At 35.6% G+C, this 24,424-nt stretch overlaps 2 protein-coding genes across 5 annotated transcripts in view; one reads left to right on the top strand and one right to left on the bottom strand.

Moving 5' to 3' along the window:
- Window positions 1-1,207: 1,207 nt before the first annotated feature.
- Window positions 1,208-17,281, bottom strand: RSRC2 (arginine and serine rich coiled-coil 2). Of its 4 annotated transcripts, none has more exons than XM_045534916.1 (10): window positions 17,115-17,281; window positions 12,943-13,099; window positions 12,490-12,533; window positions 9,938-10,128; window positions 8,966-9,199; window positions 7,286-7,408; window positions 4,857-4,936; window positions 3,782-4,014; window positions 3,367-3,456; window positions 1,208-2,189 (listed from the first exon to the last, which is right to left on the bottom strand). In XM_045534916.1, exons 1-10 carry the CDS (start codon window positions 17,118-17,120, stop codon window positions 2,010-2,012), a joined length of 1,338 nt encoding a protein of 445 aa, XP_045390872.1. In that variant the 5' UTR covers window positions 17,121-17,281; the 3' UTR covers window positions 1,208-2,009. The 4 variants fall into 4 exon arrangements, with proteins under 4 accessions (XP_045390872.1, XP_045390873.1, XP_045390875.1 ...); XM_045534917.1 differs by having other exon boundaries at window positions 3,782-4,011; window positions 17,115-17,258; XM_045534919.1 differs by lacking the exon at window positions 17,115-17,281 and adding an exon at window positions 11,624-11,701 and having other exon boundaries at window positions 3,782-4,011; window positions 9,938-10,150; window positions 12,943-12,979.
- A 254-nt stretch (window positions 17,282-17,535) lies between these two features.
- The window catches only part of KNTC1 (kinetochore associated 1), a 63,428-nt gene continuing 56,539 nt past the window's right edge, over window positions 17,536-24,424 (top strand). Inside the window, exons 1-6 of the mRNA XM_045534913.1 lie at window positions 17,536-17,623; window positions 20,694-20,864; window positions 21,807-21,927; window positions 22,587-22,702; window positions 23,049-23,127; window positions 23,749-23,826. Of these exons, the coding sequence (XP_045390869.1) occupies window positions 20,736-20,864; window positions 21,807-21,927; window positions 22,587-22,702; window positions 23,049-23,127; window positions 23,749-23,826 (523 nt within the window). The 5' untranslated portion in view covers window positions 17,536-17,623; window positions 20,694-20,735. The remainder of the gene's footprint in view (window positions 17,624-20,693; window positions 20,865-21,806; window positions 21,928-22,586; window positions 22,703-23,048; window positions 23,128-23,748; window positions 23,827-24,424) is intronic.

A 24,424-nucleotide genomic window follows, 5' to 3' on the forward strand; every position in this document is an offset into this window, starting at 1 on the left:
AAGTATTCATTATATACTTAAGTATTTTGGATACATTGCACTAATAAAATTACACTTGACCCTAAACAACACGGAGGTTAGGGGTGCTGACCCCCATGCAGTCAAAAATCCTTTTGACTTCCCACTTTACTAACAGCCTACTGCTGGCTGGAAGCCTTACCAATAACATAAAGTTGATTAACACATATTTTGTATGTTGTATTATATACTGTATTCTTATATTAAAGCTAGAGTGTTAAAATCATAAGAGAAAATATACTATTAAGTGGATCATCATTAAAGGTCTCCATCCTCCTAGTCTTTGGATTGAGTACACTGAAGAGGAAGAGGGGCTGGTCTTGCTCTGGGGTGGCACGAGCAGAAGTGCCGGTGGAAGAGGAAGCAGGCTCACTCAAGTGTTAACTTTTATTTTTAAAAAATCCACATGTAAGTGGACTCCCGCAGTTCAGACCCATGTTGTTCAAGGGTCAACTGTAATTTCACTTTTTAACTATTTACATTTAGCTACTAAAGTTTTAAAAATCACTGAAATAAAATATATTTTATTGGTCACTGCTGGTCTAGATGAGCAAAGGACAGATCACATCATTATATATGGCCAGCTCCTAAAACACCGTGGAAATAGGAAGCTTTTGTAACAACACTACCTTATAGGGTAACAAGTATTTTTAATGAAATTTATTTGAAAGGGTGGAGCTTAACTGAAAAACGTATTTGTGATGACCACAAAATCAAAGATCAATGTTGTCATTTCTTTGTTAAGTCTTAGCTTTGTTATTTAAGCACGGTAAAAAATCATTTCTCCTTGTAATTACCATGCCCTGGGAACACTAAATGTTTACCAAAATACATTATAATCTTATAATCCAATCACTTGATCTTCATGTATGACAAAAGCATACCTTAACCAGCAAGTTGGTAGGACTTTGTAATTCCAGTTAAAATAAGGATGTAAATTTTATACCTATAAACAGTTTTCCCTTGGTGTACTGTGCTCCTACAGTTTTCCAAAGTGCTTTTCTAAGCAAAGCTAAACATTGTAATACACATAATTGATCTATGAATGTTATAGTTTCTCCCTCACCCCCAAATAATGCCCTATTAAATTTCATACTTTCATGACAAAGTAGTTATCTAGTATTTTAGTACTTTAGTTTATGCTGGAGAAGACTTCAAAGGGATAATGAGCAAAGGGCATACAAAGAACTTGTTATAAGGCACTTTATTAAAATAAAAGTGCTTACATCCCTTTAATGCATTAATCGATTTCCTGAATAACATATGGAATATTTAACAAATACTGTACACCAATTCTGTCCCTTATAATAGCAGGAAAACAGTATTTTTGTCTGCTCCTCCCACCCTCCTTTTACATTTTTGCTCACCATGGTACTTACTGCCTATAGCATAGTTAACTGGTCTTAAAAAAGGGAGGTGGGGGAATTTCTAGCCAGTGTTTTCTAATAGCAATTGCAAAATGCTGCAGAAACCATAGAACAAATTTGAACAAGAATTCCAGGTAACTTAAATTAACACCAGTTTTGAGAAAACCATTTTTATTATCATTACCACCCAGCTTATTTGTGGTGGATTATGTACCAAATGGCCAGATCTTCTAAAGAACATCTACATAACATTTCTTTCATGTTTCAAAAGATGAAAATAACTGTACAAGGGTAAGTACAAAAGTACACAAGACAGTGGACACGAAAAATTCATGTATGAGATTTTATCCCACCTGCAGCTTTTAGATATTTGAAAAGTAGAATATATGAACTAAAAAATATTGTCCTTCTATAGTCCTGTCAAGTTTAATGGAAGTGGGTTTAACCTGATTACAACACTAACACCAGTATCACTGATCTGATATTTACAAAAAATCGTATTTTTCAATAAATTAAAGTCAATGCAACACCCATGCAAGCTAGAATGCTAGCTGTTTGGTGAACAAGGACTTGACATCAGAAGAGAAGTCTATAAAGTCCCAAACTTTACATGTGTGATCTTTTTCAAACTGTATCCATTCCTCGCATTGAAGATGTGAAACCCAAACCCATTCCTCTTTGTGTATGGGTTTGTGATCTTGCCATTTCATACTGAGCGTCTAGATTTCTAAATACTTCTTCCTGTTGTTTCAAAGTCTTGTAGCTCTCTTCATCAACTGAGCTACATCCAGCTTCATCTTCACTCTAAGTATCAGATATAAAATATTAAAATGAATTCACAAGGGAATAAAAACAGATTTTCACTTGACAGTACCACTAAATATTTTCAGGATACATATTTGACCCGAATTACTTAACTTCCATTCATTCATTAAATACCTCCAGAATGCAAGGCAATACTTTTTTCTAGGTCTGGAATAGAGCAGGATATAACAAAAATTAACTTCAGTTTAGCAAAGGGGCAAAAAACATAAAATGCAGAACAAGGCTGGGCTTGGTGGCTCATGCCTGTAACCATATCACTTTGGGAGGCTGAGGCAGGAGACTGCTTGAGAGCAGGAATTCAAGATCAGCTTTGGCAACATAGTGATACCTCATCTCTACCAAAAAACCAAAACAACATCCCCCCCCCTCAAAATGTAGAGCACGTCAGACAGTGTATAAATGCCAGAGAGAAAAGTACAGGAGAAAATGGGAATGAGAGGATTCCAGGAATTGGATTCCTTGCTATTTTACAAAAGGTGGTGGGAAAGAACTCGTAATAAATAAATAAATAAATAAATAAATAAATAAATAAATAAAAAGGCGATATAAGAAAGAGTCATGTAGGTATCTGAGGAACAGCGCAGGGAGGACTAATAGCAAATGCAAAAGTCCTCTGGCAAGTTCGAGAAACAGCCAGCTTAGTGCTGTTTATTAAACCAAATATCTCATCAATAAAAAGCCAATCCCCTTAGTAATAACCAAAGTCTGAGTATTTGTGGACCGCAACAAGTTGCATTAAATCTAATACTGTATTTGTATATTTAAGGTTCAATAAAATCCTACTTTTTACAAGTTAAAAAAAAGAAAAAAAAAGCTTCCTTGGCACTTCAAAGATTAAGAAGGCCCTGTATCACCATGTACAGTTAACCCTAAGAAAGCAGTATTTTTTCCAGCAAATTAATTTTAAAATCCCATCTTTAAATACTAAAGCTTATGATTTTACAAGTTTACCTAAGGAATTCAGAAATAACAACTGTGTCGATTTAAATTGAACAACTCATATTGTCCAACAGTGAGGACCCATGAATTAACCTGGAGAACATAAACACGAAAATGCAAGAAAGTATGCAGAGTTGTCCTACTACTGAAATAACATTTTGCAGCTGAGAACTAATAGAAGTTAATATACAGAATTTTAATACAAAGTATAACTCACCTTAATACCCATTAATTTCCTAAATTTCACGTTTTGGTCCTTGTTTCCAAAATTCAATTTTTCCCATATTTCAGCAGATTGGGATTTGTCCTGTTAAGAAACACTAAACTTTAGAATACGTAAAATTTAATACCTTTTTTTAAAGATATTAAATCTCCCCATAATATAGTCTAAATAAAAGAAACAATAACATTTATAGCATGCTATCAATGAAATTCATAATTATTTTAAGACATGTTATAAAAACACAAAATATAAATACCTCATAATTTGTCATATTTTATTTTAGTATTAAATAATTACAGGTTCTCAGAAGCAAGATAAGACCAAATTGATCTTTTCCAATTCAAATATGTTTTTCTAAGTAATTGCTAATTAGGAATAAATGAAAAAAGATGGGAACAAGAGAACTTACCCCTTCTTTCTTGCCTTGCCAAAGCATTTTCCTTTTTTTCTCTTGCTCAGCAAATTTCATTGGATTCACAGCTGCTGGGTTATAATAGCTAGGTACAGCTATTCCAGTCTCTGCTAAAGCTTTAGCTTGCAGGGCTGCCATTTGAGCTGCCATAGCTATCTGAGGTGTTACTTGTGTCCCTGATGCCAACAGGGCAGCAACATTCAGAACAGAACCTCCAGTAGCTGCAGCTGCTAAAGAGGATGTAAGTATGAATTTTAAGACAAACCTGATTTACATTATTATTTGTATATAAAAAGTTACCAATCTATAAAAAGGCAGGATTATTTTCACCAAATACATGGAAATGATTGTTAAGCTTATAAATAACATTTTAGCAAAGACTTATTGTGTGTGTTCATCAAGGGACATATTTCTGTATCTCCCTAATGTACACTAAAACTTTATTTTTCTAAGGATAAAGAGAATTTTGAACGTATGATTTCAGTGGAAATGAACTATGGTGCTTATAACTGTAATTATAACATAATAAAATCTTTTATTTGTATGGTTTTTATAGTTTATGAAATGTTTGCACAGACATCTCATTTGACACATAAAAGAAACATTAAGAAATATTCCACACATAAAACAGATGCTAAGGCCAGGTGCTATAAAGGTTAAGCCGCCAGGCTTGGTATTTCCACTGTGAGTCAGTTCTCTGTAAACAGACTCTTCTGATTATATATTTTTGTCATCCAGAATACATATAACCTTAGAAGTTAATTACCAACATTATGGGACCCCATTTATGAAAGTTTTGTTGTAATTACATATTTAAAAACAAAATGGCATTTTGTAAAAACTTTGAGTATTAAAAAGGTACTATTTATTAAGAATGTCAATAAACAAAAAACACTTTCCATACTAAATTTCATATGGAATCAACAGTAAGTGACTCAAGTACTATAGGAACAAAAATAGTCACTGTATTCACAAGTTGTAGGGATCACAGGTGCTTTTCTTCCAATTACTTTTCTGTATTTTTCAGATTTTCTACAAAGAAAATTTGTATTTCCATAATAAAAAAAATTACCTGCAGCTATTTCTTGTTGTTTTTGTTTTTCAACCATTTCCTTCTCTCGTTGTTCTTGTAATTTCTTTGCCCTTTCCAACCTGAAGATAATTTAATTTAAATAAATTCAAAATAACTCAGCATAAAACCAATATATATCTTTATATTTCTCTATATAAAAAGTCATAAAACATTTTACATAGAATTTTAAATTAATGTTTAATACCCCCCCTCAACTGATACCTGTATATGGAGAAAAAGCAATCATTCTTAAGATGGTTATCAGTCACAGTTAAAGAATAGTTTAACAGTGGTTTTAAACATTTTGAATTGATTAATTAAAAACTGGAATAATTATGTATATATGCAGCTGTCACCAAAAAATGGATGAAAAATTAAAAATTACTCAATTTTTATCAGTGGTGCTTGTAAGAATTAAAATAAAATTAAGTCTTGCAAATAACTATAGCGAGCTGAGTATATTTCAAGGTATGTTAAGAAATAATCTAAGTTTATAGAATTACCTACATTTCTTGGGAGAGAATGGACCAGGATGAGAAGGCCAATCAAAACATCCAGATAATGATTTTTATGTTTAAAATATTATTATACCTTCCAAAAGTTAATAAAAATCAAAAATGAAAGAGCAAACAAACCCTGCCATTTTCTGTAACCTAATAAAAAGGAAAGAAACCCCTCTATATTAGGAAATGACTTTTAGCAGCTGAAGAAATTTATCATTAGCAAATGAAATGGTAATATGAAGCACAAATTCCTCCCAAACAAAATAAAAACAAATTCTGGTTACACCAAATTTACTAATGATATGCATATTAATGCACTGTCAGGTTTGCTCTTCCTATACAGCAAATAATAAATAACATTATCTTCATAATGAGTTCTTGAAAAAGAAACCTCTTTTCTTCAAAAGGATTCCTTGATTTGCCAATCATAAATCAAATGCTACCCCCCCTTTAATGTGGTATAAACGGGGTGGGGGGGTGGGACGGGGGGTTGTGTGTGGTGTGCGTGCGTGTGTGCTGCAGAACAGGTGTTTTTTGTTTTGGGGCAGCATGAGTAATAAAATACAGTGGTAGTAAATTGGTGTTTGCTGAAATTTACATAAAGGGACTATAACAACCTATTATCTTATTCCCTCTTATTGAGCACACATGCAAGAAAGACATAGTACAGACTTGATTTCTGTCCTTGAGAATAAAATAGTTTCTTATTAGAAATAACAATAAAATGTAGGTCATAGATCTGAAAACTTATCTCCAAAACAGTTTCAAAGTAGCCAAGAAATAATCTAGTCTTCTAAAATTACAGGATTTCATGTGAACTTTTCACCTGAAAGTTCCCCAAGCAGTTTGTTTAAATCAATAAAAGTTTCTCATGCTAGTAACTAACAGCTTCACTTTATAAAATCCAAAAACTAAAACAGAATAGAATTATAGTATACAAACAAGTAAATAGAGTAAACTTTAGGGCTTTAAAAATACCTGTCAAATTTTGTAGTAAGTTATTTCTTAATTCTGTTGATTATAGTTTCAGAAAGAAAATGTGAGTGATAACTACTGGTTGCATTAAAATGGCCATTGCAGGTTTGAAATCAACACCATTCACCGCGGTGAATGGAATGAAGAAGGGGGAGCTCACACCTTTGCTGCTGCTGTTCAGCTGGAGTTTCTGCCAGGCTGGGTTCACAGGGCAGCAGCACATCAGGTTACATTGTGATAACTGTATTTTTATAATAAAAAAAAATACAAACTCAATTTCGTAAAGAAAAAAATCAAAATCCCAAGAGTCTATTTTTTCAGAACACAGGAAAACCTGCAAACAAGAGCTTGGATTTTGTTTTACTCCTGCCCTCTCTGTATGAGGCAGTTCTTTGAACAGTTTGCAGATTTCGGACGGACAGCCCGGCTGTTTGGTTCCAAAATTACTTGTCTTTGAAACAGTAGAAAAGTTACCAGAAATAAAGCTTACAAGATTAAATAAGTTGGCTTATAATGTCTATCTACTTTTTGCTACTACTACCTTCAAAATAAGAAAACTATCAACAAACTTCTACTTACTGTTTTAGGTATTTTGTCTTTTTGAGGGGAAAAACAAAAAGGTAAAGCCATCTTAGAGGCAAAATTGATGGTTTTTGAACCAGATTTGAGACTCTTTCAAACTAAAAACATTTGGGAGTCTAAATTTCTTAAGAAAAATGAATCACTTAATCATGAAGGAAAAAACAGGTATTGTTGCAGACACCTCAATTTTTCTAGTTGTGCAAACGTTTAAGAGAATTAAACTACTTACATAGTTCTAGATCACAAAGGTGCCACGGTATTTATCATTAACATATTTCAAGTATCCCTGGCTTAAAGAATTCGTTTTATCCAAACAATGAGCATCCACTTAAAGCTGAGAAGGGAAAAATGAATAAAAAATATACTCACCTCCTAGCTAAAGCTTCTTGTGCATCCATTGCTGTGTTTCTGCCTCTGAAGGGAGGTGGACTAGGAGTTCGGCTTGAACTTCTGCTAAATCTTCTTGGTTTTTCAATTCTCTTTTTTCTATCTCTGTAGTAAATCACATTTTGCATTTCTCATTATGGCCAAGTGACAATTACTTTAAATAGGAATCAATTATATTTACATAGTTCACCAAAAGTCCAAATGATAAAAAATATGTATTTTGAGTCCTTTCTACCTCTTCTGCACATCTTACATAGTTATTGTAAGTTCCTTGTATATATGGCCAGTTTTTAAAAAATCATCTGTTACAGCTGGATACACTGGAAACGAGATTAGCGTTCTACCTCAGTCATTTTGTACTCCTGTAAGTCATTACGTACACGATAGGGATTAACAGGTCGAATGTTCCTAGTATTTTAACCTATAATAAATTTGTAGATGTTTTCAAAAACACAAAGTTATTACTATTAAAAGATTAATGGCTGGACACAATGGCTCACGCCTGTAATACTAGCACTTTGGTAGGCCCAAGCAGGAGGACTGTTGAGGCCAGGAGTTCAAGACCAGCCTGAACATAGCTGTTTTTTGTATTAAGAATAGAAAAAAATTTGGGGGGTAAAAACAGAAAAATTAGCCGGGTGTGGTGGCATGCGCCTATAGTCCCAGTTACTCAGGAGAATGAGGCAGGAGGATTGCTTGAGCCCAGGAGTTTGAGGTTGCAGTGAGCTATGATGACACCACTGCACTCTAGCCTAGGCGACAGAGCAGGACCCTGTGCTCAAAAAAAAAAAAAAAAAAAAAAAAAAAAGGAAAGAAAAGAAAGAAAGGAAATCTCCCCTTCCAAAACAGCCAAATGACAGATAAAAAACAACAGTGTGATCAGAACAAAAGATATCAGTTGTCAAAACTAGAAATGTCAGTGACCAGAATTGCCCCAAAACTAAAAACTGATACTGAATAAAGACCAAACAAGTGACAAACCACAAAAACCAAGTTATTTTAGTAAGTGTAAATCCATTTTTACCTGCATGTCAATCTTTTACAGGTTAAATCAACAACAAAGCATTTCCATTACTTTTATCCCATATATGAGTATATAGCACCCTAAAGTCTTATGTAAATGAGTAGAAAATAAAAACATTCTCTGACGAACATTTGTAAAAGAGCTTTCCTTCTGTGTTCTTTAGCACACGCACTTTGAATTCAGACATTATCTGAAACATGGTCCTTGCTCTAGCACTTAATGACGATATGATTTTGGAATTTGTGGGCAAGTTACCTAACCTAAGTCCAATGGACTTACCTCACAATATGGTTGTTCTGAGGATTAAATGAGTGAATATACCCAAAGACTGTTAGCATACAGCCCATGCAATAAGTATCAGTTTAGCTATTGTGATCATAAAAATACAATGAATTCAGTGCTCGAAACAACTGAATTTCAATAGGATTATTCATACTTGCACTACTCAAGAGATCCACTAATCACACAAGAATATGTGAGAAAGTTATTCAAGCGTTTAGGTTTGTTCTTTACTGGTTAGTAATTAAAATAATTTTACCATCATCTATAAACAAAATTGTGAGCCACATTTTTAATATTCTCTGACAGAAGATAAACACTGTGAGGGGCCTATTTTATTCAGGATGATGGTCACCTACCGACTTCTGCTCCTTGTTCTACTCCTGCTTCTAGTTCTATGCCTGTGTCTTGATCTTGAGCGGGAACGAGACCTGATCCGTCGTTTTCTTTCCCTGCTTCTGGATCGTGACTTCTTCCTCTCTCTGCTTCTGGATCGTGACTTCTTCCTCTCTCTGCTTCTGGATCGTGACTTCTTCCGCTCCCTACTCCTGGATCGTGACTTCTTCCGTTCCCTGCTTCTACTACGATGGCGTCTGAAATTAAAGAGCACAAATTTGTAGGTACTCAGAGTTGTGTCAGTTCACTTACATTTTTATGAATTAGTTATTTGTAGTAACACAACCAAGACAGGCAATAAACTACTATTTACAGATAGGATAATTAAGGTTTTCAAAGGAAGAGTTATAAACTAAATATGGACCTTCATACTTGTTTGGTGATGCCTCCTAAGGAACATAGTAAAGCTATATGACATGCTAAAAATGTTCAATGCATTCTACTCCAATTTAAGATTCCGTTTAATAAATAAACATGCCCAAAATTTGAGCCTTGAGTCAAGTTTCTCAAAAATCTTTTTTATCTATACCACAACAAAAGAAAACCTAGACTACAGTTTAGCAGCACATTCTACATCAGTGATGTGAAAGGACTGTTTGTTGGCTTAAACTATATAAACAATTTAACAATTTAATTTTTTCAGAGCAAGATAGATAAATCAAGAGGTTAAAAAAACAAAAAAACAAAAAAAACCAGCCACTAATTGAATATGTTAACTATCCCTTATCCACCAGTCTTTAGAAACCACTTTTGCATTTAGCAGAAAGCAAAGTGCAAAAAGGCTTCAGTTATTAGTGGGCAAAAGTCCAGGTCAAGTTAGTAAAAAATACCAATTTCCTAGTTAAAATTTTCTGGGTACTGCTGGGTCAGTGAGAAGCTTTATGTAACTTAAAGCTTATTAGAAGGCACTAAATTATAATACCAAAACTACTTACCTTTCACGAGACCGAGATCTTGAGTGACTTCGGCCTCTTGATGACTTTCTTTCTTTGCGTTTGTGTCTGTCCTCACCATTTTCAGATGAATTTAGTCGTTCTCTTCCTTTATCAGAAGAATGTTCTTTGTCATTATGTTCCTCAGACTTGTGTTTCTTAGAGGATTTATCTTTGGATTCATGTCTTCTTGCCTGTTTTAAGAAGAAGTTGGTTCTTTCAGGAAAATAGTGCAACAAAGAGAGTTAGTATGGGTATCAGTAGACAAAAATGTTGTGATGCAACATTAGTAACCTTAGGAGTGTGTGGCAAATACAAAACATGATCTAGTTTCACATAACCCAAATGTTGCAGACGTAATTACTAGATTTTTTTCTTAATAAAACCCCCAAATACAGTTTCCTCCCCAAATAATTTCAATATCACAGTAAAAACAATGGTTTTAAAAGTTGAAATATTGAAAAACTATTATATCAAAGAAAAATCCCTGATGTTTACCTAAAAGAATACATATCATTATGTACATCAACTTCTAAATCCAGAGTACAAAATATTAAGTTCAAAAAGTAAACAATATTGGAGATAACAAGTACACAAAGAAATGCACCAGAAAACGCATTTCAAATCAAGTAGTTAAGTATAATTAATACTAAGCATTAATATTTTCTGCAATTTCAGATTACTTTACGAAGAGTTGCAGTGTCCCTTTTATAGCTATACTGCCTGCCACATCCTCTCTAGAAGATACCTCTTCATTTTTCTCCCAATGTCTAAACTGTGAAATTATCACTTTTCATCTTGCCATATTCCAACACGCTTGGAGTTCTACTACATTTCACCTAGGATAGAAATGGCAACCGTACATGTCTTTTAATTTTTAAGAAATCAAAACAGGTATAACATAATCCCTATGTAATCATATAATACATACTTCCCCCATAATCTGAAAGACTAAAACCGAAGCTTTCACAACACATGCAGAGACTCAGCTAAAATTAACTGTATAATCAAGTCTCCATTCTACCACTCAAACACCAAAGTAGGAAGTGCTAAATATTATGTTTCCCCACATTATGTTAATTCAACTTATAGCTAAAGCTTAATATTCTAGACATCTCAGAGTCACTAAAATTTAAATCTGAAAGGAAACTGAGATCCTCTAATCCCCTTGTTTTATGTATAACTAAACTAAGATCTAAAGTCACAAAGCTACATAATAGTTGAGCCAAACCTAGACCCTATGTTATTCTGATGCCTAGGCCATCACTCTTCCACCAAAATAGGATACTTATATTTCCCAAAATAGGCCAAGCATATTTCTTTCAAGATTAACTTTTCTTAAAAATAAAAAATTTGGCCAATCATTTTGGAACATGCACGATGATACAGCTGAAAATAATAATAGTATGTAATTTATTATTTTGCAGAAAAATGAGAGACCTGGAAACACAGCTAAATTTTAGTTTCATTGCCAGTTCTCCATGAGCTTAGAAAAGAAAATTTGCTTGATTTTGCCATAAAGAGGCAGACAGGAAAAGCTATAAGTGGTTAAATTCCAGAAGGTTTTAAAGTTTATTTCAAACCGTTTTCCAAACATAACGTTACTATTATTTTATAAAAAACATTAAAACCCTTAACTGATTTAAGATATATTTAAGGGAAATAGGAGTTTGAATGACTAATAGTTACCTTATCATGAAGTAGGCTTATTATTTTGCTATCTGAGTCTGCAGCGTCTTCAGTTCAGTCTCTTCGCGCATTAGCACGCTGAGTATGATTTATTATAGAAATGTTATCATGTGAGCTAAACAAAATAGTCATTTTCACAAAAACTCTCCTAAATTAAAAATTTAACAGAGCTTCCATTAGGGGAAGAGGTGAAGACCCTGCCCACATTTGTTTTAGGAGTCCCTTGCCCAGCCCCCAATAGACTGCTCTTCCCTTTCTGGCTGCTACTTCTGCTCTTCCTTGAGGGCTCATTTCCTGTCTTCTCAGGTGGGTGAACAAGTTAACTCCTCTGCAACACAGCTGTTGCCTTTCTTTTTCCTCAAGCTTTGCTGTCACCGCCACCTTTTTAGCTGTCCCTCACTCAAACCTTCATTTCAAAATTCATTACTACCATTAGGGAAATTGAACTAGTTAGCTAAAGAAAAGAGAACTCTCGTTATCCTTCATAAAGAAAAAGTAGTCCACAGATATCTAGGGTATTGCTACTTAAAGACGATGGCTATGCATGAGGAGATTCAGGACCTCAGATTAATGGAAGCTCTGTGTGACAGGCCTAAAAAATCCAATTATATTCTTCATATAAAATTCTCATTGTGAATACTTTCACAATATAATAAAATTAATAGTTTTTGAAGGTACTTTTCATATAAACAATTATCTTCTTGAAAAATGATGAATCCAAATCATGCTTATTTTGTAAGCCAATTAACCTTTCAAATTTCAAGTTTTGGTACTTACCTTGACAATGTCATATATTCATACAAACATTTCTACCAGATACTTTACAAGTATTTTAAAGTACCTATTCACTACAAAGTGTTAATTACCTCTTTGCTTCTGCTCCGGCTCCTGTGTTTTCTTCCTTCATTATCTGTGAACAAACACAAAAATTCACTGTAAATAAAGACGCAGAAACATCTCACCTTAAACACAAATTCCAGTGCTATAAAATAAACAGCTTCTAGTCAATCTGGCTAACACAGATCTATTTACTGGTCCTCTTCCAATGACTACATTTTTAATGGCAGGGATGGGATTATTCTACTACATTAATACTGTATATAAGTGAAACAATCAAACCATGTTGCTCAGGGGTTATTAAATAGCTACAGTGTCTCAAACTTAAAAAAAATTTTTTTTGCCTTTAGACAGTTATAAAATTCCTGTATTAGGACATTTGTATTTCTTACAATTGAAAAATTCTTCAGAAAATACCCAATATACTTTCATTCGGTATACTTTCCATTTCTCAACTGGGAAGCACATAAATGAATCCATACCTGACTTTCGTTTTCTTTCTCTTGACCTTGATCGTGATCTTGAATAATGATGTTTTGAGGCTCTAGGAGAAACAGATACATCTGACTGCTCTTTTTTATCATCTCTATCTGGGGTTGTCTTTTCTGGGGCTAGTCCATCTCGTTCTGTATCACTAGCCTAAAAGTTGAAAGACAAATGATTAAAGTTCTTAATTACACTTAAAATGTTTCCAATTTCTTAAAAAAGAAAGGGAGGAAAGACAGTCACCCTTGGGTTTTACCAATAGTTTAAAAAAAAAAAAAAGTCAATGACTCACAATGGCTGATTTCCAAGTAGCTAAGTATGCTTTGTATACTAATAGGCCTAAGTAACTAGAAATGGCTAACCTATACCAAACAGAGACATATAGACTTAGGCTGACATATCTTTAACTTTCTAAATATTATTTTTATAACTTTTAAAACACGGGGGGCATAAGGCCTCCAATTATTTCCAATAAACATTCAAGCAGAGAAAACATAATCCCTTTTAGATTCGTGAACTCATTTAGCTGACTTTACCAATAATTTTATCTTAAATTGGCATACATTATTAAGGCATTTTAAATGAGCTGGTAAAGGTTAAAGAGACTAAAAACCTTAGATCTTAAAACAGTGAAAATAATGCTTTAAGAATATTATAAAAGAATAAACAGAAAGTTAACTTACCTATCTGAGAACCCAATCTTAATGTCATTAACCCTCTTTAATGAAAACAGCCACTTGGCACAGTGCTGCTGCAAAATATGGTCTGCCTCTCCTCACATATGCTCTGGGCTATGGAAACATTAAGTTGTTTCTGCTTTAAAGCATTTTTTAATTATTACAATATAAATGTAAAAAAATTTAAAATAATCATCTGTACATACTCTTTTCCAGAAACCCGATTTACCTAAGGGTAAGTTCCTTCATCTAAATATCAGCTGTTTTCCAGTTTACAGAAGGGAATTATCTGGCTTACTCCTAAAACAGTACCCAGCTCAGAAATCAATCAATAAGTGTCTGAGGAAGAAATGAATTCTAACTATTAGTTTCCGATATAACATTATTTCTGTGGCTATGCCGAACCGTGTAGTCCAAATTACAAACCAGAGTACCATAAATTAAAAAAACTCATTTAAGGTGGAGAACAGAAAAAAGCTATAAGCACAAACTCTATTCTAAAAGTTCCCTTGAGTCACATTTTGATAAAAGAGGGTGAAAACAGTTTTAGCTACATGCAGAAGGTGGACACGTAAGCTATCTGACCAGAGAAGGTAATACAGTCAATAACCTGGGGAGCTGACTACTTAGGACAGGAGGTGGCAAACTATGGTCCTCAGCCTGTTACTGTACAGCCCTTGAGCTAAATAAAAATGGTTTTAACATTTTTAAAAGGGTTGTTAGGGCCATGGGCAGTGGGTCACACCTGTAATCCTAGCACTGTTGGGAGGCCGAGGCGGGAGGATTGCTTGAGGCTAGGAGTTCTGAGATCAGCTTGGACAATAGTGCACAAAACATAAAGAAAAATTAGCCAGGTGTGATGGCGTGCACCTGTATGTAGTCCCAGCTACTCAGGAGGCTGAGGAAGGAGGCTCTCATAAGCCCAGGAGTTTGAGGTTGCAGGGAGCTATGATGAGGTCACTGCACTTTAACCCAAGCAACAGAGACCCTGTCTCTTAAAAAAAAAAAAAAAAAAGAAAGAAAGAAAAAAAAAGTTGTTAAAAATAAGCAAACAAAAAAAGGTTACTGACTTCTTACTTAGGACATCAGAAGAAATATGAATTGGATAAATAGGGAACTGATACACAATCTTCAGCAAGAGGAATCACACAATGAAGAACTCCTTTTCTTAGGAGGATTAGTCTAGAAAATGAATGCCAAGTAATGAGGTGTGAGATGTGAGGTTGGTTGCATTGCAAGTATTTACCAAGATTCAAAAATGTGCCAAAACTGAAGATAGACTCCAGGAATAAAACAATAAAAAGGAAAGATTTACAATTTAGTTGGGGCAAAGGACATAAATTATGTTATACCTCTAACAGTGGTGCAAAAAGAAAAATAAGAATTAGAAGAACACTAACTACCAGGGAGACTCTCATTCTAGCATTATCATGTATGTATGGGTAACTTCTGAAATGACAGTAATTTTTGTGGGGAAAGGCTTTCATCCCTTAGAGTTCAAAGAATGTTCTCATTTTACAGACGAGATTCAGCAACATTAGCTGACTCACCTAAAATGGTACCACATCTCTCCCTTTTTCTATGTCTACTATTAATAAATGATGCTGTACCACACAATCAAGGATGATTTTGATTTTCACTATTAACATTAGACATTTTAAGTTTTTTTTAGGTTAGTCAAGTTAAGCAGTGGGAGTGGAGAAGGACATTTTCTTTTATTTTCGTTCTCATTATCATCCTTAACAATTATTTCAGACTCATCTATTCCATGCTAAGTGTATAGCTCACACTTGGTTAAAAAAAAAAAAAAAAGGCAAGCTCAAAAACATTAAGCACTATCTCATCACTTCCCCCAGTGCATGACACTTGTCAGAGACAGCATTCTTCAACTAGAGCTACATCTCACTGACTTTTGCAGAGAACCTAGAAGCGAAAACAACCTTTTCACGGAAAAGCTAGTACTGAGCCCAGGCAGTAAAAAAGTTTTCAGGCAACAGTTTATTAACCACATGCTTAATATCAAAGAAGCCTGGCTGGCAATAGAGAAAGCACCCTATGACACAGGCCAAACAGCCATTTTCATCTGTAAAATACAGAACAACAAAAATCATCCTATCGCTAAATAGAGATGAATTGACAGGCGACCACACAGCCCATCCAAAACTTTTATTTCCCTGAGAATATTTATAGTAGCTTAAGGAAGGCATCCAGGAAAAAAAAATCAATTGAATATTCTTAGTAGGAATCTACCTTCACATACAAATCTTTTTCCAGTCCAAAGAAGGTAAGTAATAGATTTAATACTAGACTACTTAAATGTTTGAATTCATTTCACTTTTTAAAATACTGGAACCCAAGAAAAATACCACTCTCAAAGTGTACTTAGGCCCAAAACACTAAACAAAGAAAAACATTAAATCAACTAGTTCTACAAATACCAAATAGCCTACCTTATTAAAAAACTGTTCTAAATTCAATCAATTAGATATGGGAGGTGGAAGGAAGAAGGCAGAAAACCATCCCTAATTCCAGAAATTCCAATTGTTAGGAAGAGTAAACTTTAAAATTATGTTTAATAGTCCTATTTATTTTCAAAAATAAGAAGATAAAACTTTTTAGTCACAAAAAGGAACGCAAAATGCTTACATTTTCCTTTCCAACTTAAAAAATGAGGTAATCGCACAATAACGTGATCCATCAGAATTGGACATCTTACATCCAAAGCAGGCTTATTGTTCAGAATACGTAATTTACAAACTGTAGCAATTATTTGGTCAATGAAAGGTTCTTAAAGGAACAAGGTCAGTGACGGGACTTGATTATAATGCTTCCCCAAAGGCTTCAAATTGATGACATCACGAGCCACTTCGGAGGCCGAGCAGCAGTCGGAATTGGTAGTTCTAAAACCTTTTAGGTCGGTCGAATTCTTAATTCCTAATTCAGTAATACCCTCCCAGCTCCTTACCGAGCAATAAACTAAGGTTTACACATACGAACACAATCCGAAATTATGCAACTGGAAGCATCTCACTGAGCGTATGAAAAAAAAAATACAACACCGTTCTTTTCTCACATACTGTCCCTTAGAAGCACCGCCTTTTTGATCCCATATTTTTCAGAGACGACTCCTGGTCTTTCTTCCCCAGCCCCTTTCTCCACCGCAAACATAAATTCTCAAGCCCCTAACGAATCACTAGCCAGGATGAGTTAGCTAAAATGGAAGCAACTCGCCGTGTCGAACGGAACACGGGGTGGCGGAAGAGATGAGGAAAGTTCTGGAAAAAAAGGCACTCCCTGCGGCTCCCCACCCCCATCGACACCGCCTTACTTCCCCCCCTACAGCAGACAGCCATGATGGCGGACGCAGAAGAAGGCCGCGGCGCCATTTTGTCCACACACACGCACGGACAACAGCTCTGGGAGCCGTTCTCCCACTCTTGGGGAAGTAGCAGAAAAACATCCCTGGCTTTAAACACAGGTTTGGCACCTACCGCCATAGTTCAGAGTCCTAGCCGCTAGGGCGGCGCCTCCACTTGCCACTTTCAACAGTTCCTGCCGCCCCGACGCTTCGCCACGGACTAAATCGCTCGCGCGAGAGACCCGGATGGCACAAAGGGGGATGAGGCCTGGCGCCTCGCACAGGTTGCTGGGAGGAAAAGAGGTGGTAACAAGGGTTTCTATAACAACGCCTTTCGAGGCGGTGATTGGTTGTTCTTTCAAAGGGGGCGTGTAAGGCCAGCGAAAGGGGCGGGACCAAGAATACAGCCTATAATGCACAGCCGGGCGATCGAAATGGGCGGAATTCAGGGTGGGGCGACTTCCTATTTCGACTCTAGATTAATCTTGGCCTCCTCCGGCCGCCGTAAAAGAGGTTGGGCTTGGTGTTCTCCCGCCAATTTAAACCTGTGGGATGGAACCCTAAAGAGATTAGAGGCGGTTGTGTGAATCAGGAGGAAGTGTGAAGTACTTGAGTGTTCCTCTTAAGTTTCTTCAGTTGGAGGTGAGGAGGGGGACCTGCGCTGCTCTGGGGAGCAGGGGGGTGGTCTCAGGTTGGAGCAGCCTCAGCTTCAGAGAGGTTGGAGTCGGTTCTTGGCTGGCGGCGATGTCCAGCTGAGAGCGTTTATATGCAGGCCTAGAAGTGTTTCATCTCGCTTATTAGCTCATATTCGCTAATCTGTTCTCCACGCCGCAGCCAGGGTGATCTCAAAATGTCTATCAAACCGTGTCACTATCGGCTTGCTATCCTTCGCCATCCCCCGCACTGAGAATAAAATTCAAGCCTGATGTCGAGGTTTCATTTGGCTCCACTTGCTTGTCCCTCACTATCTTGCGCTCTTGCTTTGACCTGGCAGCAGCCCCAAACTCTTTCCAACCTCTGAGCCTTTGCACTCTGTTCCCGCTGCCTACGTGTGTTCCGCCTGAGCTTTGCAGAGTTGGCTTATTACTCAGGTCTCAGCTCAGATGTCACCTCTTTCCTTTCCCAATGAAGATCTTCTTAAGCGACTCTTCCCCCATCCATCTGATCACTGTTTCCTTAAAAACATTTAGGGCTTTTTGTAATTATTTGTGCGTTTATGTATTTATTTTTGTAGGGAGGCGGTATAACAGTTAAGCAAGTGTAGATTTGAATCCATTTACTCTATTCATGCTACTTACTTGCTTTAGGTGACCTTGGTCAATTATTTCATCCCTGACTTGTGTTCTTCAGCTGTAAAATAGGCTGTGCAGATTAAACGAGTAAATGTTCAGAACTGCGGGGTGCGCAATAAACGCTCAATACATATTGTTTATTTTGTTTTTGTCCTTCTCACGAGAATATAAACTTCATAATGGCAAAGACATTTTGTGACTGGTTCACAATTACGTTCCCAGCTCTTAGAAAAGTGCCTGGCACATAGTAGGCACTTAATAAACATTTGTTGAATGAAAGAGTGTGGCAGCCCTGGGAAGTTGATAATAATTTTGTGTTTTGCAGTTGTGGGAAACTGAAACCCGTAAAATATTCACTCCAACCTGTCCCTCCTATCTTAATCTCCTCCAACTCCCACTGAAACACCAGGCACTAAAATGATTCTCGGTTCTTCTAAAGTTTTATTTATTTCTGTACTCTTGCTTATGCTCTTAGGAAAAAATCTTTTCCTATATTTGAAAAACTCCTATGACCTTAAATTCCCAACCCAGGTGTTGCTTGCTAACACTTAAGATTGAGTGTTTGCCATGAGCCAAGCATTGTGCTGGGTTAAACTCAACCCTTGAGTTAAAACTTAACCCTTTTAGGTGGGTTACAGCTACAGTCATTCCCTGGTGTCAGTACTCACAGGGAATTGGTTCCAGGATCTCCCACAAATACTAAAATCCTTGGATGCTCACATCCCTGATCTAAAATGGCATAGTATGATATTTGCACATAACCTATGCATACCCTCCCTTACACTTTAAATCGTTTCTAGATGACTTATAATACCAAATACAATGTAAATGCTATGTAAATGACTATATTGTGTTATTTAGGGAATAAGGACAAGAAAAAAAGTCTACATGTTCAGTACAGATGTAATTTTTTTTTGTGACAGGGTCTAACTCTGTTGCCCAGGCTAGAGTGTAGTGGCATCATCATAGCTCACTGCAACCCTAAACTGCTGGCCTCTTGCTGTCTTCCTGCCTCAGCCTTCCCAGTAGCTGGGACTACAAGTGAGTGCCACTATGCCTGGCTAATTTTTTTAAAAAATTTTTTTGTAGCAATTGAGTCTTGCTACTTTGCCCAGGCTGGTCTCAAACTCCTGGCCTCAAGTGATCCTCCCACTTCAGCCAAAGTGCTAGGATTATAGGCATGAGCCACTGCATATGCCCTTTTTGAATATTTTTGATATGCCTATTGGTTGAATTCAGGGATGTGGAACCCACAGATATGAAGGGTCAACTGTATATTCCCATTTTATAGAGTAGAGAACCAAGGAAGAGAAAATTTAAGTTGCTTGCCCAAGGACAACTGACAAATTGTGAAAGAGTACCAAGTCAGAAATTGTACCTTCCCTATGCTATACCTCCTATAGATTTTATTTTTTTTCTTATTTTGTCCCCTCCCTACCTCCTATAGATTTTAAAACATAATTCTTGTAACATCTATCGAAACAATTGTAATTATTTTGTTATTGTTCCCCATTAGTCTTGATCCAGGGATTGCTTTTCTTCAGTATTCTGTTCTCATTTAGACTACAGATGATATGAGTCAAGTAAATCTTTGCTATTGAGATGGTTAAGTGACTCTCTTAAGGTTTCAAGTGTTGTCTTTGGTCCAGAAACCTAATCCAGTTTCTTCCTCCTCCCTGTATCATTTTTATTTATTATATAGTAATATTATAAAAACATTAATGGACATTTTTTTAAAGTTCATCTGGAATCCTTCCATCATAAGATATCCCAGACAGTCTGACTTCAGAGCCTACATTCTTTGTTGCTATACTGATTAAAGGTTTATTTCAAATAAAAATTTGATATGATTTCAAGCTAGGCACACAAAGTATTGGGAGCTCTAAGACACACTGTTAAGATTAGAATTGTTTGTGTAAACTAATATGTTGTTCTCTGGTGATAATCATAGCTCTAGTTCCATTTATCTTACTGGCCCAAAATGTTTATTGACCACAGAAATAGCATGAAGACAAAGAAGTCTTTATGTGTTGATAGTAGTTTTTTTGTTTTTTTTGGAGACAGGATCTTGTTCTGTTGCCCAGGCTAGAGTACAGGGGCGTGATCATAGCTCACTGCAGCCTTGAACTCCTGGGCTCAAGTGATCATACCAGCTCAGCCTCCTGAGTAGGCATATGCCACTATGCTTGGCTAATTTTTTATTTTTTGTAGAGATGGGGTCTCCCTATGTTACTCAGGCTGGTCTTGAATTCCTCACATCAAGTGATCCTCCCACCTCAGCCTCTCAAAGTGCTGGGGTTACAGACATGAGCTGCTGTGCCTGGCTTGTTTTTGTTTTTTGAGTGAGCTTTTTCATTTCCCAAGGAGTTGGATTATATGCAACAAGATAATTTGGTCTCTAATCTTACATGTTGTCACAGGAAAGACAGTGGCTCCTGACTCAGGAAGATAGTCTCAAAAACATGTGGAATGATATTGAACTGCTAACAAATGATGATACAGGAAGTGGGTACCTGAGTGTTGGTTCAAGAAAAGAACATGGAACTGCTTTATATCAAGTAGATCTGCTAGTGAAGATCTCCTCTGAAAAGGTAATGATTGTGACACAGACTGTTTCTTTCACAAAATTTCTACCAAATGCTTAGTAGGCCTGTTTTGTGAATGAATATAGCACTTTCTCAAGGAATTCAGTTTCGTATTGCTAGAGATTCCCATCTGAATTTCTCCTCCATCATCTTAGGATCAGTATTTTCAAAATTGAAATTTTCATAGCTCCTCTTGACATTTAGCACTTACAAAATGTATATAAATTGATACAAAGAATAACTACCACTAGCTTAGGAACTAAAACATTACTAATAGATTTTAAGGCTCTGGCGGGGGGCGGGGGGTCCCAGCCTGATCCCATGATCCTCCTGTACCTCACCCCTGAGTTAAGCACCCTGCTGAATTTGAAGTTTATCCTTCCCATGAATTTCTTTCTACATTTTAACTTTCTTCTTCCTTTTTCTTTTTTTGAGACAGAGTCTGGCTTTTTCACCCAGGCTGGTGTGCAGTGGTGTCGTAATAGCTCACTGCAACCTCAAACTCCTGGGCTCAAGCGATCCTCCTGCCTCAGCATCCCAAGTAGCTGGGACTACAGGTGTGCACCACCATACCTGGCTAGTTTTTTTATTTTTTTGTAGAGATGGGGTCTCACTGTTGCTCAGGCTGGTCTTGAACTCCCGGCCTCAAGTGATCCTCCCACCTTGACCTCTCAGAGTGCTAGGATTACAGGCGTGAGCCACCATGCCCAGCCAACTTTCTTCTTCTTCTTCTTCTTCAGCTTCCTACATAAGACCCTGGATGGATTCAAGATATACTATGCAAAGAAAAACTTGATGACTAATTAGATAGGTGGGCTAAAGAAAAAAGGCCTGTCACACCGAGTTTTAAAGTTGGGTGTTTGGGATTATGATCCCAATACTATTGATAAGTATTGTTAAATTTGTATAAAAATGTTTTAATTTTAGTCATACTTTTCCCTCTCACAGGCCTCATTAAATCCAAAGATACAAGCATGCAGCTTAAGTGATGGGTTTATTATTGTAGCAGACCAATCAGTGATACTGCTTGACAGTATTTGTAGATCACTTCAATTGCATCTTATATTTGGTAAGTCTAATGTAATGAAATAAAATAAATGGGAAGTCAAATACACCTTGCTACCAATTTCTACTGGATTGCCTCTTCTTTACTATTTCTAAGAATTGAAATTAAACTAATTTCAAGAAATTAATCTTGAGTGCCTTTTTTGTGCTCAGCACTAGAGTCAGAGCATACTGAGATGATCTTTTCTCTCAATAAATCTAGGGGGAAACAGGTAAAGCAACACTTTAGTTATTTGCATGGTTTTCGTGTTACTATACTGTGGAAAACACAGTGAGCCCACAAGTGCTAGGATTATAAATGTGCCCCATTGGTCAGGCTCATTTATCACCTTATCTTATAATTTTTTAATTATACTAATTATCATCTGTTCCTGCCTTAGAATTTGAGTTCTGTGATGGTGGAAATCTTTTGTTATTATTCTCACATATACACAAAAGGCCTACAACAATGCTTAGCATACAGTAAGTAATCACTAAATAAATATTTGTTGGCTGAATGAAAGTGAGTAGCATTCTTTTTTACTTTCATCACAACTTTTTTGCACTATTTGGGAGCAGCTTAAATAATAGTTGACTTTTTTAATGACAAGATTTGTGTTTTTTTCACATAATGAAAATAAACATTTTTGAAGAAAGCTTGTAACTTTGATTTGAAATTTTCAGATACTGAAGTGGATGTGGTTGGCCTGTGTCAAGAAGGAAAGTTTCTTTTGGTTGGTGAGAGAAGTGGCAACTTACATCTTATTCATGTAAAGTCAAAGCAAACATTACTCACTAACGTAAGATGTTACATTTTTCGTATTCATTTGTTTAAGTTTTAGGCAAGTAAAACTCTAGGAAACCATTACTTAACCTGTGTTTCAAATTGAAAGAATGATTTGTTTTTTACATTAAATTTAAAAATCATACCTCAGAAACATAAAGTAAATGTAAAATTGAAAAATTAAGCTTTGAAGGTGTTCAATAAGCTTGTCCAAAATAGTTTTCCATTTTAAAACTAAAATGTTTAGAATATAGGCAGAATTACTGCTAATGATAGCTGATAACTCTAGGGTTAAAAGAATATAATTCTTTATTGTATTTTTCTTGGTTTAATCTTAACATTTGAAATTAATTTGCAATTAGGCTTTTGTTCAGAAAGCAAATGATGAAAATAAGTGTACTTACCGGAATCTTGTTATTGAGAAAGATGGTTCAAATGAAGGTAAGTTTCCTTGAATTTCTTTTTAGTGACTTCTGACTAATAATCAAAAGTTCATTATCATAATGACAGGGTTAAAAGAAAATAAAAATAAAAAAATTCAAAGTTAAGGTTAATAAGTTTTATAAATTCATTGTTATTCTACCTATGCAGAGTTAAATTCTTTTCTATTAATGCAGTTAATATTGTAAGAAACAATTTTTTTATTTTAGCTCTTTTCAGAGGTTTACATATGTACTTTTCCTAAATATAGTATTCTAAACTCATTTTTACAGTTTTGAGAGTTCTATAGACTACCAAGGAGACATTTTTAAAAAATGTTTTTGTAGGTTTCAGCATATTTATCATAGTTTGATTTCGACAAATGTTAACTGGGCCTTACTTAATTTATTTCGATATATCTGAGGTTTGGTTTTTTTTTCTGACAAGTAAAGTTTTTTTTTTAATGAACATTTCAAAGAAGTTAACATTGTTTTTGGTAAGAACTTACTAAATCTTTGTAAGTAAGCCTTATCTATCTTATTACATTTTTTGATGATTAGAATTTAAATGAGCAAATTGACATATTTAAATTTTATATCCATGTGCCTTTTGGAGAAACTGATTTTGATTTAATTTTAATAGGTACCTATTATATGTTGCTTCTTACAAACAATGGATTTTTTTGTATTACAAATCTTCGCCTTTTAAAAATTCAACAAGGTAAGTAATGCACTACATTCTTATTGATTTGTAGCAATAGTTACTACTTTTATTAATTTAATAATTAGTCAATTTTTAAATATTCTCTTTAAGAATATTATTTTAGTTTACTTGTATTCATTGATACGGAGTATACTTTTATGTATTCAGAGTATACTTATTCTCTTCTGCTAGGGCTGTACCAGTATCTGAAGAAATATAATTTGGGTATAGCCTTCAAGTAGTTTACAGCTTAGTCAGAGACAGAAGCCATACACTGGCACAATAATAAATGCTTTTTGAGAGGGTGGATGAATCTGCAGATGGAAATGACTATTTGAGTGTTAATAGTGCAGAGCGATTATCGATACTATGTGTTAAGTGAGTAGGATGGACCATATGTCCCTCTGAGCCAGGTGAGATTTTTTGAGGAATTGATTCAGGGTATGTGTCCAACAAACATTTTTACAACATCGATGTGCCAGGCCTTTGCTAGGTCCTAGTTTGTGACAAGATTTAAGATATACAGTTGAATGAAGGAGTGAGAAGTGATGAACACTTTACGGGCAAGACTTCAGAGCTTGAATGGGAGAGGCAGAGTCAGAGCACGGAGACCTCC

The sequence above is a fragment of the Lemur catta genome, chromosome 21, assembly GCF_020740605.2.
Source record: "Lemur catta isolate mLemCat1 chromosome 21, mLemCat1.pri, whole genome shotgun sequence".
Taxonomy (NCBI): domain Eukaryota; kingdom Metazoa; phylum Chordata; class Mammalia; order Primates; family Lemuridae; genus Lemur; species Lemur catta.

What these genes read in the sequence shown, in the direction of transcription:
- RSRC2 (XM_045534916.1), bottom strand. An exon ending in CAAGAAGCTTTAGCTAGGAG is followed by an intron (nt 4,937 to 7,285) that starts GTGAGTATATTT and finishes AATTATCTTCAG; the next exon opens with GTTGGAAAGGGCAAAGAAAT. An exon ending in GGAAATTAATGGGTATTAAG is followed by an intron (nt 2,190 to 3,366) that starts GTGAGTTATACT and finishes TCTGATACTTAG; the next exon opens with AGTGAAGATGAAGCTGGATG.